Below are 15,542 nucleotides of genomic sequence, written 5' to 3'. Positions count from 1 at the left end.
ACCCCCAACATCCTCCTTTGTCCTTAGCTGAAGATGCTACTCAAGGTGGTGGCTTCAGCCATTTCGGCCAGTTACTCAATTTTCCGGGGTTTCTCCCATGCATACATGTTATTAAACCTTGTTTGATCTTCTCCTGTTATTCTGTCTCATGTCAATTTAATTCCTAGACCAGCCAGAAGGACCTAGAGGGTAGAGGAACTGTCTTCCTCCACTACAACGTCAACAGGGCCTGGCATTGAGTAGGTGCTCAATAAATGTCTGTGGGAAGAAAGAAAGAAACAGCAACTCTGGAGAACCAAAGCGTGAGGCAGGCAGACGGACTTTCCAAGAAGCATTGAGGCACTGGGGGGGGGGGGTCTACGAATCTCTAAAAATCCCGATCTTCTTGCTTGTGGGGTTTTCCTAAGACCTGACTCAGGAGGTGCTGGGAGTCCAAAGACGAGGGTCACGGCTCCAGTCACCTCCCATCTTGTGGATGGAAAAAGTGAGGCCAGGAGAGGCCCCGAGAAGGCTCCCAGCGAGTGTGGCTATCCTCTGGGCCTTGAAGAAAAGGCTGGTGGGAAAAAAGCAGGAGGGTTTCTCCGCGGGCAGCAGGGAAGGACCGGAGCGCAGGGGTGGAGGCTGGACTGGGTGTGCTGACGACAAAGGTCCAGAAAGACAGGGAGGCGCGACCTCTGCAGTCACGGGGCTTGGCTGTCCTCACCCTGGGGAGCCGAACAAAAGCCGAACCTGACTCCCGCCGGCTGCTGAGAAACCGGAGCCGGGCAGGTGGACAACAGAGGGACAGCGAGATGCCAGGTGGGGGGGTGGGGACGGAGGACGAGCTTCCAGCCGCCCCCTTCCTCCCGTCTGCAGCTCCGGCTGCCCAGCCCCAGGCCTCTCCTGGCTTGTCCCCGCCCTCCCGGACACCCGCAGGAACCCTCACACCCAGTTTGGGGTTTTAACACCCTCCCACCTCCCTCCCCTTGACTCTGCGCCACGCCCCTATCAAAACACACCCACGTCCCCAATTTTTTTTTTTTTTTTTTTGCTGCACAAACTCTTACAAGGATTTGATTTCAACAGAATTCTGCTTTGGAAGTTAAACCATCACACGGTCTGGTTGACCACTGGCTGCCACTTCTCGCGAATTCTTGGGGTCAAAGGGGAGCAATGTGAGTCAGGAATCGGTTCCAAGGGGGACGGAAAGTTTTAGGATCGTTCCCCAGGGAATGAAGCTGACCCCACGCCGTTTGGTAGGCGGTTAATGAGCCATTTATTCCTTTCTCTCTCTCTGTCTCTCTCTCCTTCTCCCTCACTCTCTCTCTCTTTTCAATCAACTTCAAACTTCCCCGCCCCACGAGGCCCAATCCTGTTCACAGGAACACAGCCCTGGGGGAGGGCAGGTGTCTCACATCCTAGCTGTGTAACCTTGGGGCAATTCCTTAACGTCTCTGGGCCTCCTTCCTTCAGCTATAAAGTAGGGATAATAAAAGCTCCTACGTCATCGGATTCTTATGAGGATTAAATGAGCTCCTATCTGCAAAGCACACGCTAAGCTCTTTCTGGCGCTTGAATACAAATAAAGAAAAACAAAAGTAAGATGAAATAAATACAAACGAATTCAGTGACATTCAATTTACAAACTAAAATTAAAATAAATAATAAAATAGAAGGAGCGTCAAAATCAATAAGTAACAAAAATAAATGAAATAAATTGGGGAAAGCGAGGGAGGCCACAGAATGGTGGTGACAGACCCAAAGTCACCCAGCTTGTCGGGGACGGGATTTCTACCCACAGCTGCCTGCCTTGCTCTTCTGCCCCTTCTTCCTGGCTTTCAAGGACCCCTCGGGCTGGGCCCTCCCCAGCCCGGCCTCAGGAATGTGCCTGTCACCCCATCATGCCCCTGAATCAACCAGGCCTGGCCCAGCCTCCTAACCTTTGGCCACACTGGTGCCCGACCCCCTTCGGTGAGCCTTCCTTGTCTCTCCAGGCTCCTCTGCAGCGCTGCCTCCTCCAGGCAGCCTCTCTGATTGCTCTGGGCCATGCCTGCCAATGGGGAGGCCCTACCACGTGGTGGAAAGACGAATGGCTCTGAAATGAGGCCCGGGTGGGTGTGAATTACCATTGTCGCTTTGCTTTGTGACCGGGAGAGGGAGGTTAATCTCTCTGGACCTTGCCTTCCTCGTGCTGTAAGTGCAAAGTCAAGCTTTCCCCAGGCCGGCCACAAAGGGGTGCTCTAGGTGCCAATCCTCACTTAGGTTCTCTTAGTCTGTGCCCTGGACCGGCAGGGACTTTCAGGATCGGGAAGGAGTGGGGATGACAGAGAAAGGAGCTTCTGTCTCTGGGGCTTCAGAGTCCAAGATACAGCTGCGAGGGAAGCCAGTTGGACCCCACCACAGGGCCTTTGCACTGGCTGTTCCCTCCACCTGGAAGGCAATTCCTGCAAATACACACACAGCTCCCTCCCTCTCTCCCTTCTGCTCTTTGCTCTCATATCAGCTTCCTGGGGAGGGCTTTCCCGCCAACTCGCTTTAAAACTGTCACCATTTCCCCGGCCCCAAAGGCTCCAATTCCCTCTCCTTGCTTCCTTGGTCTCCGTGGCACAAAATACACTTTTTCCCTTATTTATCTTGCCCATCCCCCCCGCCACGCACTGCGGGCTCCCCGAGGGCAGGGATTTCCGTCTGCCCTCCTCGCTGCTCTTCCCACTGTGCCTGGCGCAGCGCCTGGCACAGAGAGTTGCTGACTGACTCAAAAGCAAGAGATTGGGGTCCTCGAGAAAACGGGTCCTTAGAAAAGCAAGTGGTCACTGCAGCCAGGGAGAGTGGAGAGCTTCCGGGAGAAGTGTTGCTGGAGCTGAATTGGGGGGCAGGGGGGTCTGAGGGGGCAGCCAAGCAGGGAGAGGGTGCTCCAGGTGGAGGGAACAGCCTGGGCACAGGTCCTGTGGTTGGAGAGCTTGCAGAGGAAGCAGAGGGCAGGTGCGGGCAGGAGTGGGTGGTAGAGACAAAAGGGACAGGAGGCGGCCGGATGCTAAAGGCGTCAACTTGACCCTGTGGCTGGCGACGACCCGTGGGAGCGTTTGGAACAGGGAGGGCCCTGCTCGCATCGAAGCTGCCCAAGGACAGAGGACGACAGCCCAATGGCCCCGTGGACCTCCAGCCAGGCCCTGGGAGATGGGGGCCTGAAGTTAGGGGACCCCGGGCATGTCGATGGCCTCAGACTCACCTCTGTCTTCTTAAACCGTGCCCGGAGAGTCTTCATGGCCGGCGTCCGGCGTCCCTCCTCTCCGCAGGCCACCTGGGGAACCGCAGGGGGTGAGGGGTATCAGTCCAGGTGGGCAGGAGGGCCGGCTGCCTCTCCTTCTTCGAAAGGACCACTTCCTCTTCCCTGGGCCAAACCAGCCCGTAAAGCAGGACACAGACCTGTCCCATAGCCTAAGTGCTGTGTGTCCTTCAGCGGGTCTCGTGCCCTCTCTGAGTTTCACTTCCCTCATCCTTAAAACGAGGGAGATAACCCCCTCTTGACCAACTCATGGTCAGTTTTCAGTGAAGTCCCTGCATAGAGCCTGGCAAACAGTAGGTGCTTAATAAATGCACCTCACCAGTATATACGCTGCTGCCCAAGCAGACTGAGTTTTTTCTGGTCTCCAAGCTTTTATCTGTGCAGTTATTTCTGCCTTTTTTTTTTTTTTTTTGGTCTTTTTCTTCTCTGGTGAACTCCTATTCATCCTTCACAGCCCAGTTCTAAAATCCCGTGTTCTGATCAGCTTTGCCTGTCATCCACAGGCTGAGCTCTAACTCCCCAAACTGGGTCCCCCCAGCCCTGGTTGGGTCTCTTCTTCTGCCCCAGCCCTGGCTTCGAAGGCTGGAAGCGTCTGGGCTGGTTCTGTCTTCCTGAACAGTGAGGGGTTCCTGGGGGGCCAGGCCCAGAGCTGAGGCCTCTGAGCGCAAAGGTATGTTTCTTGGAGAATCGGAGAACGACATTCAGGCAGCCAAGTCTCCTTACAATGGGCTGGCCTCTGTGCGAGTGAGAGCACGGAGACAAGCCACCCAAGGCGGGTGGAGGTCTGGGGTGATGGCTGCGTGCACGTATTTGCAGGAGGCATGTGTGTGCAAGCACACCTGTCCACCTTGGCCTGTTATGTGTTCCATGCATGTGTGGGTATGGAGGTCAGGCAAGGCCATCTCAAGGGGATGTTTTGCTAGCTGTACGGCTTGAGATTCCTTCCTGTTCTGAGGGAGATTTCTGTGAAGGCATGTCTGTCACCTGTCCACCCGCACACGAATTCTCCAAGCCGTCCTTCACTTCCTACCCACCCGCCCACCCACCTGTGCATCCGTCCTCCTGGCCCAGCCCTTGTACATCCACCCACTGCCCACCACCCAACTCACCCCCACTCTTCTTCTCATGGCTCTTCATGCACCCTTCAGCCATGCTTCATCTGCCATCTACCCACCATCCTCCCACCTACCCATCCATCCGTCCATCCATCCACCAATCCTTCAACACCCACCCACCATCCATCCTCCAACACCCACCCACCATCCACTCACCATCCATCTACTCATCCATCCTCCCACCCATCCATCCACCCATCCCTCCACTCATCCATCCACCCATCCATCCATCCATCCACCCACCCATCCATCCATCCATCCAACATCCACCCACCATCCAACACCTACCCACCTATCCATCCATCCACCCACCATCCACCCACCTACTTATCCATCCAACACCTACCCATCCATCCACCATCCATCCATCCTCCAATATCCACATACCATCCACTTACCCATCCATCTATCCATCTCCCCACCTACCCATCCATGCATTCAACATCCACCCATCATCCATCCAACATCCACCCACCATCCAACACCTACCCACCCATCCATCCATCAATCCATCCATCCATCCATCCATCTATCCAATATCCACCCACCCATCCATTCAACATCCACCCACCATCCACCCATCCATCCACCTACCCACTCACCCACACATCCAACAACCACTCACCCATCTACCCACCCATGCACCCTTCATCCACCATCCACAGACCCATCTACTTACCATCCACCCACCCATTCATCCACCCCACCTCCTATCCATCCATCCATCCCCTCCTCCAACTCCCAACGCATCCATCCACTGCCCATCCATTCATTCACCCCTCCACCAACCACAGTACCCATTCACTCACCACCCACCTCCTCCTTCTTTTTACCCGTCTACAGGGCTCAATCACACCCAGAGCAGAGCGTAACAAGACACCCAAGAGAGGAGTCCACAGGTTGCCTGTGCGGGAGGGAATCCATGGGCTCCAGCGAGGGGGAGATGCCCTCACCTAGGGGGCTGCTTCCTGGAAGAGGGGATGCTCCGCCATCAGGGGTCAGCCAGGCAGGAAACTTTGCGGCAGCAGCAGGAAAAGAGGGGATGCACCCTAGACGGGGCCAAGGCTGGGGAGCGGGAGGCGCGCGCGTGAACCAGGTGTGTGTGTCAGGTGCCTGCGTGGCTCCTCAGCGTGTCTGGGACACACAGGGGCCTCTCCTTTCTTCCACACACCAGGGCTCAGGGGCAAGGAGCCCGAGGCCCTAAGGGGAGCCTCCATCCCAGGCCTCCGTCACCTGCTTCCTCCCTACCTTTTGCAGCTCCAGCGACTCCAGCACCAGGCCGCCGTGCCCACTGCCGGCTCTGGTTACCGCTCCCAGCTGGGCCGCCCGCTCACACCAGCAGCCCGTTTGCTCAGCAATGACACCCGATCAGCTCTGAGCGGGTGGCCGCCCCAGGGGGCCGAGGAAGAGCCGAGGGAGGAGACAGGCTGGCAGCGGGGTTGCCTGTTGGCCAACGGGCTCCGGCGGGAAGACACCGACCTTTTTCCCTAACATCGCTGGACCGATTTCAGGTTCTGGAATGAGCCACGCTCTTCCTCTCCTCCCAGCCTTTGCACCTGCTGTTTGCTCCACCAGGAGCACTCTCTCTGTACCCCATGTCACCCCCAACGGGCACATTCTCCTCATCTCATGCCTACTCACTCTTCAGATCTTTGCTGCGACACCCCCTCCTCCAGGAAGCCTTCCTGGATGCCCCCAGGCTGGGTCAGGTGCCCCCTCCGAGCTGCCTCAGTGCAGCCGGATCGCACTGAGTCATCACTGCCCGGTCACCTGTTTAGGTCCACCTCTAGCCACAAAGGGACACCTTTGTTCTCCAGTGTCCCCCCAGCACACAGTAGATGCTCAACACGAGGTTCTTAAATGAGTCCTCAAGGCCACCAGCCACCGTGACCTTCAGCGGCTAGTTTCTCTAGCCTCACGTCGCAGTCCGGACCTGTCCTGCTGAGTGGACATTGCCATCCACCCGGATAACGTCCCGATGATTTAGAGCGGCGTTCAAGACCCTCCTTAGTGAGGCCCCAAATTCCACCCCCTACGGACAGGTACCCTCCATTTGTAACTTTATCAACTTCTGAAATGTGCAGAGGGAGGAAACTTGGACTGGAAGCAGAGTCCTGGGGCCTCAGGTTACACATTTGTGAAGAAGGGGCCTGGGGCCGCCGATGGTCGAGCCCCCCGATTTAGAAGCGACGGGAGAGCTCATGTGGGCGGCCGCCCCGGCTCCCCGCCCTCCGCCAGCGCCTGCCGGGCACCGGGGCTTCTTTGCCAGCAGTAAAGATGGCGCCTGCGGCGTCAGGGCAGGGGCGCATGCGCCATGGGAGGAGCGGCCAGGCACGTAGGTCGGGAATGCGGCTCCTCCCCTTTCCCGCCCCTCCAGCCCCATTTCCGGCGGAAGCGGCCTCAACAAGAGAAACTTTATTGTTCCCGTCGGGGCGACGAGGATGTCGGTGAATTACGCGGCGGGGTTGTCGCCGTACGCGGACAAGGGCAAGTGCGGCCTTCCCGAGGTGAGCGCGGCTGGGGGTCCCGAAGGCTGCCCCCAGCGCGGCGGGCTGGGCGGGGCCGGGCGGCAGCGGGGCATTGTGGGAGTATCAGGAGGCACTGAGGCTAGACAATGGGAGGGACTTCCCAGTGGGGAGGGGGCGGGAAGTGACGCCCCCTGCGCGCCCGGGGACGCGCACACGCCCAGCTCAGGGCCCTGGGGACCGAGGGGAGGACGCGCGTCGGGGAAGTCCTGAAGTTCTGATGGGGAAGCCGGGGACGGAGCTCCGGGCGGAGGGCACAGGCGGGGCGGTGGGAATGAACACACACACCTTGGAGAACAGACTAGGCCAGTGGGGTGTCAGATGCCATGCTGGGGAGGTGACACTGTCCTGAGCGTGATGGGCAAGGGCGTGAGCTGGGGAGGGAGCTGGACGGGTGTAAGTCAGACCCCTCCAGCCACCCCAGAGCAGGTCCCCTGCGCACACTGAGACCTCGGGAGGTCACTTGCCTCCTGGGTCTCCCTTCCCTTCTGTAGCTGGGAGGAGGGTGGCCCCGTCCCATACAGGCCGCTCCCTTCACCCTGAGTCAGACAATTACCGAGCTCTCGGAGGGGGTGACGCCCTTCTGAAGCCCCACTCTTCTGTCCTGCTCGCTATTCGATTTATTCCACAAGCACATATTGAGCGCCTACTGTGCGCAGGGCATTTTCCAGGCCCTGGGGGCACAGAAGAGAGCTAGACAGACAAAACCCGTCCGTCTAGCCGGGAGCCAGACACGGAGCAAGGACATATCAGAAGTCAGACGCTGGGGTGCAAGGGAGTAAAGCGGGGAGTGATGGGCGGGGGGGCTGCACTGAAACCAGTTGGTTCCGGGGGGCATCATCGAGCTCTTTTTTTCCGCAATTTTTTTTATTGTGGTAAAATACACGTAACATCAAATTTACCATTCTAACCATTTTTAAGGGCACAGCTCAGCAGCATGAAGCACATTCACAAGGTTGTGCCACCATCCCCTCCATCCGTCTCCAGAACTTTCCATCTCCCCAAACTGCAGCTCTATCCCCATGAAACACTGACTTCCACCCCTCCCCCAGCCCCTGGCCCCCCATCCACTTCCTGTCTCTGTGGCTGTGGCTCCTCTGGGGACCTCCTGTGAGTGGACCACACAGTGTGTGTCCTTCTGTGTCTGGCTCACGTCACTGAGCATCACGTCCTCCAGGTCCCTCCACGCGGGAGCAGGTGTCAGGATCTCCTTTTTCATGGCTGCGTAATATTCCAGGGTGTGGACAGACACTGTGTTTATCCATCTTCTGTCGATGGACCCTTGGTTTGCTTCCACATTTTACCTGTTGTGAATAATGCTGCTATGAACGTGGGTGTGCAAATGAGATGACTTTTGAGCAAAGACCTAAAGGAGGCGAGGGAGGGAGTTAAGTGTGTATCTGAGGGGAAAGAGTGTCCTGGGCAGAGGGCACAGCCTGTGCAAAGGCCCTGGGGCAGGCCCGGGCCTGGCATGTTGGAGGAACAGTGAGGAGGCCCGTGTGGCTGGAGGAGAGGTAATGAGGGGGAGAGAGGGAGGAGGGAGGGCAGGGAGGGGACAGGGCAGGTCATGCAGGGTCTGGAGGTCCGCCGGGAGGATGTGGGCTTCTCCCCACGGGAGGGGAGGAGCCCTGGAGGGCTGCGGGCAGAGGAGAGACACAAGGACAAGCTGCCCTTTCCGATCCATTCTCCTCCCCCTGGGCAAGGCAGGGGTGGCTCAGCCTGTGGCTAGTGGTCCTGCCGCTGGGACACGTTTTGACCCCTCCCTTCTGCTCTCCCACCGACGACAGATCTTTGACCCCCCAGACGAGTTGGAGCGGAAGGTGTGGGAGCTGGCACAGCTGGTCTGGCAGTCCTCCAACGTGGTGTTCCACACGGGCGCAGGCATCAGCACCGCCTCGGGCATCCCTGACTTCAGGTCTGTGGGCCTGGAGGGGAAGTCGAGGCAGGGCCCGCCACACTGCCAAAGGCTTCCCTGTGAGCCCCAGACACCAGCCATTGGAAGCCCTCCTGCTGCCTCCCCATGGCTGAGTCCTGAATAATCCGCCTGCACCCTGGGGCGGTGGGGATGGGAAAGACCCCTCGCTTTCAGACATGTCCCTTTAAGTCACACCCAACATCCAACACATACCCCATTGGCTAGAACTTGGTCATCTGACCACACCTAGTTGCAAGGGATGCTGGGAAATGTAGTTTTCTAGGCTCGCTGTGCGTGGCTGCCTAGACGGGGAAAACTGACATCAGGGACGATGAGTCCACACTCACTTGCAAATATTTTCCCGTCAGACCTGGGGGTCCAGCAAGTGGCTTAACCGTCTAGATCTCAGTTTCCTCACCTGTAAATGAGGGCGTGAGACTGGATAAAAGCAGGGGTCTCAAACTGCCGGCCCCCGGGTGGCCCCTGTAGGGGCTGAGTTTGCAACGCTGCCCCATAATGCAGGCCTGTTGCATTTGTACTCTCTTCGAGGCCCCTCGGCCCCCACCCCAGACTCGCACAGCAGGAGAACCGATTCCTCATTCTTGGAGGAATGTTAGAATTCCAAGGTGTGAATTCCACCCCCCTTCCATAACCTGCCATGGCTCCCCATTGCCACGCGGCACTTGGGGCTGGAAATCAAGCCCTTCCTGACCCCGCCCTCAGTCCTCTTTCCACCCTCAGCCCCTGCTGCTCCCACTGCAGACCCCAGACCACTTGCACTGGCCGAAACTCCCAGGCTGTTGCCAGCCCACCAGGCTTCTGCTCGCCCGTTCTGTCTGAACTGCCCCGCCCTTCCCCCTCACAATTCAAGAGACAGCTCAGCCTCGTCCAGGGGGCCTTCCCACCCTCCCCACACAGGCCTTCACCACCTCCATGGGGCCCCAGCCCCACAGGCTGGAGGGGCTGTGTCTGCCTGTGTTTCCCCCCATAAGATCGAGAGCAGGGCTTGGGTCCACTAGGACCCCAGCATCACCCAGCACAAGGCTAGGCTCAGTGCAGCAGCAGTAAGTGACGGTCACATTAAATAACTAATTTTTGCTCTCATGTGCCATGTCCTCCCTCCCTCCCTGTTCCCCTCCTCCCTCCCTCTCTCTCTCCGTCTCTCCCCACCTGCCGCCTTCAGGGGTCCCCATGGCGTCTGGACAATGGAGGAGCGGGGCCTGGCCCCCAGGTTCGACACGACCTTCGAGATGGCCCGGCCCACTCAGACGCACATGGCGCTGGTGCAGCTGGAGCGCGTGGGCCTCCTGCGCTTCCTGGTCAGCCAGAACGTGGACGGGCTCCACGTGCGCTCCGGCTTCCCCAGGTGACAGCCAGCTCCGGCCCCTCTCCGAGCCCCGGGTTCCTCATCTGCCCGATGGGGCTCAGTGACACCCCCCCCCCCCGAGGCCTATGTGGCGATTCAGCCAGGCAGCCGGGAACAAGGCTTGCCGCTTAGTAGGACGTCGTAAAGCAGAGCTGTCCTCATCAGTGCCGCCTGGGGACATCCCGAGAGTTGGCATGCCCTCTTCCTGGTCCCAGGGGCCTTCCAGAGAAGTGGGGGTTCCTCTCTGCTTATAAAGGAGAGCAGCGCAGCGTCCCCTGCTCTGTGGAAACGGGCCTGCGTCCTCCGTCCAGGCCGTGGGCATGGAAATAAAATTGGTCCCCGCGTCAAGTAGCTCTTAGGACCCAGAGATGCCACCAGGTTCCGGGCCTTCATCCATTTCGACACACAAATGCCTGAGAAACTACCTCCAGCCTCCCCGGCTGGGGTGACCCTGGGGCCCCGGCAGGGCCGTGAGCCCGGGCATCTCGTCTTCCGGTCCAGAGTAACGAACCAGACAGCTGGCTGCGGACCTAGCCTTTCTGGCCCGTGTAGATGTTTCTAGAAATGAAAGCAAACAGTGAATGCATTTCAGTGGCCGGGGAGGGGGGGTGCGGGGGTGAGGGCTTTTTCTAGGAACGTGGGGCGGCCCCGGGGAGTCCGTTTCTCTGCACAGCTGGAGGACAGGGTGGCTCCGTCTCCTCCCAGAGGTGGAGGGGCGGGTGTGGGGACGGCTCAGCCTTGCTGCCCGCGGGCCACCCCCAGCACCCACCGCCCAGGCGCTCGCAGGGCCACCAGTGTGTGTGTGCACTGGGGGGCACACGCCAATCCGCCGGCACTGACTGGGCGCAGACGGGAGCAAATGGGATGCACCCAACAACTGTTGGCTCAGCGCCTGGTGCACACCGCAGGGTCCTAGACGGGGGACACAGAGCGCCCCAGACGGAGAGGGAGCCCGGGACTCCTGGGCCTTCACTCCCAGTCTCGAGGAAACAGGCAGAAAACAAGAAAAATAAGCAAATTCAGTCCTATGTCCGGCGGTGACCATCGCCAGGGAGATAAAGACAGCAGGGGGTGGGGCAGGGAGCTGTGGCTTTTAACAGAGAGGTCAGGGAGGCTGTGACATGAAAGAGGTGACACAGAGCCCTCCAGGCCTGATCATCGTTCCCCTAGACCCCCCAAGAGTTGAACGCTTGTCCCATTGCCTCAAATGGAGACTGAGGCCCAGAGAGGTTGAGTGACCTGCCCAAGGTCACACAGCTGGGAAGCGACGGAGCTGGGAGTTGAGCCCACGCTCCTCAGCTTGCAAAGTCCAGGCTCCCGGGCCACCCGTCACCTCAGTTTCTTCCTTTGTAAACTGGGAATTCGAATTCCTGTCCTTTGGACCTGGCCACTTGGGGAGGTTCTGAAACGCTCGAGGCTGGGTTTTGTGAACAGAATGGGCTGCTCACGTGCGAAGGCGGGGTGAGCCGCAGGAGTTAATGATTCTTCTGGCTCAGAGAGGCTGGGCCACCTGCGCAGGGTTGCACAGCACGCTGATGGTGGAGTCAGAAGCTGGAGGAACCGGAAGGAGGGAGCCCATTGATCCTGTGGTTGAGGGGCCAGGGAAGGCTTCCTGGAGGAGGAGGGCTTGGCGCCGGGCCTGAAGCCTCTTCCTTCTTCTCCCACAGGGACAAGCTGGCAGAGCTGCACGGGAACATGTTTGTAGAAGAATGTGTCAAGTGTAAGACGTGAGTGCCACGTGAGGGGGGGGTGCAGGGTGGGGTTGACCCAGGCGCCAGCCCCCTTTTCTGTCACTTCTCAGCTTGGACCCTGCAAAAGGGCCTGATGAGTTGACTCCGATGTTCCCAGAGACCCAGGAGGCAGGGCAGGATGGCGGGGGGGGCACCCTCCCAGGGCGGGACCAGGGGCCACATTGTCCTCCTGGGAAGCTGCATTCAGTTCCTGTGGCCACTGTCACCAACACCGCAAACAGGGAAACCTGAAATGACAGACATGGATGGTCTCCCCGTTCCCCCGCAGGTGCAGTCGCTGAGACCAGAACACAGGTGGGGCCCCCACTTTTCAAAGAAACTTTTTGGGCCACGTTTATTTTGGAAAATTTCAAACCTAGGGAAAATTCGCAAGAACCCGGTGCTGAACTCATCTTCACCTAGAGCAGAATCAACAGACTTTTTCTATAAAGCGCCAGATGCAAAATATCTTCAGCCTTGGGGGCCAGGCGGTCTGGGTGGTGACCCTAGGCGCTGCCTAGTGGGCAGGGTCGCCGTAGACAGCACACAAAGGAGTGGGCGTGGCCGGGTGTCAATAAAACTTTATTTACAGAAACAAAGTAGAGGGCCGGGTTTGGTCCAAGGGGCCATGGTTTGCTGGCCCTGCCCTAGAATCACCGATATTACCATTTTGCCACAATTTGTGTCCCCTCCCTCTCCGTGTGATGGGTATCTGCTGTGCAGTTCAGGGACGGACTACCGCATCCTTTGCCCCAAAACCCTCAAGACATTTGTCTTCCCCCCACCACCAGGCAGTTGTTCACATTGGGAAATGTAGAAACGACGTCACACGATGATTCAGTCCCCAGTTGCCCCAGGGCTCCCGCTGTCGCTGTTTCTTTCCTGGTCCAGGGTCACGCTGTGCATGTCATTGTCACGACGCTTTAGTCTCCTGGATCTGGAGCGGCTCTGACCTTTCCCTGTTTTCCGCGCCGCTGCCAGGCCGTCTGGGTTTGTTCGATGTCTCCTGTGTTTAGGTCCTGGTCCTGTGGCCCCCACTGCCCTGGGAGAACGGCTCCCCCACAAGAACAAGAGCCACCCAGGCGGGGCCGCAGGGCAGGCACCCCCGGGACCAGGTGACCAGCTGACCCGGCCCCCCTCCTCCCCGACACAGGCAGTACGTCCGGGACACCGTCGTGGGCAGCATGGGCCTCAAGGCCACGGGCCGGCTGTGCACCATGGTCAAGGCCAGGGGGCTGCGGGCCTGCAGGTGAGCGACCCCTCCCCCTGCCCTGGCCCCTGGGGGGTGGGGGGTAGGGGGCCAGTCTGCATGCTGACCACCCCTTGCCCTCACCACTGCAGAGGGGAGCTGAGAGACACCATCCTCGACTGGGAAGATGCTCTGCCTGACAGGGACCTCACTCTCGCCGACGAGGCCAGCAGGTCTGAGCCCCGGATGAGCCCAGGGTGGGGCGGGCGGGGACCTGGGCGGAAACAGCCAGCGCCAGCCCAGGGCAGGGGATGCCAGCTCAGAGGGGGAGTCAGAGGAGGCTTCCTGGAGGAGGCGGCCCTCTCTGGGCCTCACTTGCCCGTAATAACAGCAGCTCCTGTGTACTGAGCCCTCGCACACCGGGCCCTGGGCGGGGGGGCCTCACACGCACCATCCTCCCCACGGCCCGAGCTGGGTGCTGCCCTGGCCCATTTTACAGCCCAGGAAACTGAGGCTTTTGCAAGGTGACCCCTCTGTCGAGTGCTACCCAGCCCGGAAGTGACCGAGCTGGGATTGGAATCCAGGAGTCCAAGGGTCAAAGGTCCCGCCCACATCAACAACTCGGCTTCTGCCAACGGGGTGGGGACGCGGCTCATGCAGGGGCGGGATTCAGGGCGACACGAAGCTGGTGTGGACGGGCCTTGAGAGCAGAGATGGGTGCGGGGTGAGCTGGCCTCCCAGGGCTGGCGTGTTGGGGGCGGGGAGGGTTGTTGGAGGCCCCTCCCCAGCCTCGGTGGGGGGGGGGGGGAGAGGGGAGGGCTGCGAGGCCCTGGGGGAGGGGCTCAGACCAGCCCCGCCTCCCGTCCCAGGCACGCCGACCTGTCCATCACGCTGGGCACCTCCCTGCAAATCCGGCCGAGCGGGAACCTGCCGCTCGCCACCAAGCGCCGCGGGGGCCGGCTGGTCATCGTCAACCTGCAGCCCACCAAGCACGTAGGTGCCCCAGCGCGCCCCCGACATCCCCCTCGGCCCCGGGCCCCCAGGAGCCCTCGGCCTCGCCGACTCGTCCCCGTCCTCGCCCCCCGCAGGACCGCCACGCCGACCTGCGCATCCACGGCTACGTAGACGAGGTCATGACGCGGCTCATGAAGCACCTGGGCCTGGAGATCCCGGCCTGGGAAGGCCCCCGCGTGCTGGAGAGGGCGCTGCCGCCCCTGCCCCGGCCGCCCGCCCCCCAGCTCCGGCCCAAGGACGAGCCCCCCGCCCAGCCCAACGGCTCCGGGCCCGCCAGCCCCAAGCGGGAGCGCACGGCCGAGCCCCCCGCCCACCACAACGGCTCCGGGCCCGCCAGCCCCAAAAGGGAGCGGCCGGACAGCCCCGCCCCCAGCACGCCCCACAAAAGGGTGAAGGCCGAGGCGGTGCCCAGCTGACCAGGGGGCCCGGGGAGGGTGGGGCTTTTTGTAGGAACCGTGGATTCGTTTTTTCGTACCCGTCTCACTTTGTCACCTGTCTCTGTCCTCGGAGGGGAGACCTCAGGGCCCTGAGAGCTGGGCTCCATTTGGCCCCGGGGCCCTTCCTTTTAGCTCCAGGGGCCTCTGGTGGGGACCCGGGAAGGAACATTCCTACCCTGGACCCGACCTTGGAACTGACGCCCCGGCCCCTGACTCAGGATGTCCCGGGAGGTGTGGCCAGGCCCTGCCTGGTTTCCAGCCTGACCAGAATTAACTCTCCGCCCCCGGGGCCCTCAGACCCCCCAGCCCCTGCTCCCCAAAACCGCCTTCAGAGTCCCTCCAGCAGGGAAGGGAGGCACAGCCCCCATTTCAGAGCCAAACTGAACCGTGGGACAGACCAGAGAGGCTGGCACTGCCTTTGGGGCTGGAGGGAGAAAGAGGTGGGTCCGTCTGGCTCCCTCCAGACTTCCAGAAAAGCCTTCAATGCAATAAAAGCAGAACTTCTCGCATCTGAGTCTGTGTGTAGCGGCTGCAACCTTGCGCCAGATCCTAGCCCCCGGGGCAGGAGTGCGTGGTCCCCTCGCCCCTGGGCTTCTGTACAATCCAGGCCTGGGGGCGAAGGGGGGGTGGGCAACACCGGCCGCTGGCATTCCTTGAGCCCTCAGTTTATAATGATGTACTTATTTGCATGATTTTTAAATATTTGTCCAGCGCTTTTGGTGGCGACTGCGGCCCCCGGGCACCTGCGCTGAGCGGGCAGGGCGGGGTCACGCGTTAGGAGCTGGGGGCAGGCGCAGCCGGGAGCTTGGGCGGGACCCCTCACTTCCGACGCCTCAGTCTCCTCATCCGGAAACCCAGCAGGGTGGGCAGCCCAGCCCCCAAGGAAGGCAGCTGCCCCACCCCCTCCGCGGATGCTCCTGAAGGGCCTCGTGGGGACCCCGGAGCCCCCAGGACCTCGCGCTCCCGGCGCGCCCCGCGCTCCGCCC

General features: G+C 60.3%; 1 protein-coding gene across 1 annotated transcript; it reads left to right on the top strand.

Annotated features, from left to right (window-relative positions):
- Positions 1-6,751: 6,751 nt before the first annotated feature.
- SIRT6 (sirtuin 6) lies at positions 6,752-15,065 on the top strand. The gene is made up of 8 exons (XM_070622652.1): positions 6,752-6,887; positions 8,693-8,820; positions 10,004-10,186; positions 11,854-11,913; positions 13,070-13,165; positions 13,258-13,338; positions 13,975-14,098; positions 14,194-15,065. The coding sequence occupies exons 1-8, from the start codon at positions 6,822-6,824 to the stop codon at positions 14,533-14,535; spliced, it is 1,080 nt and encodes a 359-aa protein (XP_070478753.1). The 5' UTR covers positions 6,752-6,821; the 3' UTR covers positions 14,536-15,065.
- Positions 15,066-15,542: the final 477 nt, after the last annotated feature.

Source organism: Equus przewalskii, chromosome 6, assembly GCF_037783145.1.
Source record: "Equus przewalskii isolate Varuska chromosome 6, EquPr2, whole genome shotgun sequence".
In the NCBI taxonomy this organism is placed as follows: Eukaryota; Metazoa; Chordata; class Mammalia; order Perissodactyla; family Equidae; genus Equus; species Equus przewalskii.
Note: the sequence above shows the minus strand (reverse complement) of the source record. Positions and strands in the feature narration are given on the sequence as shown.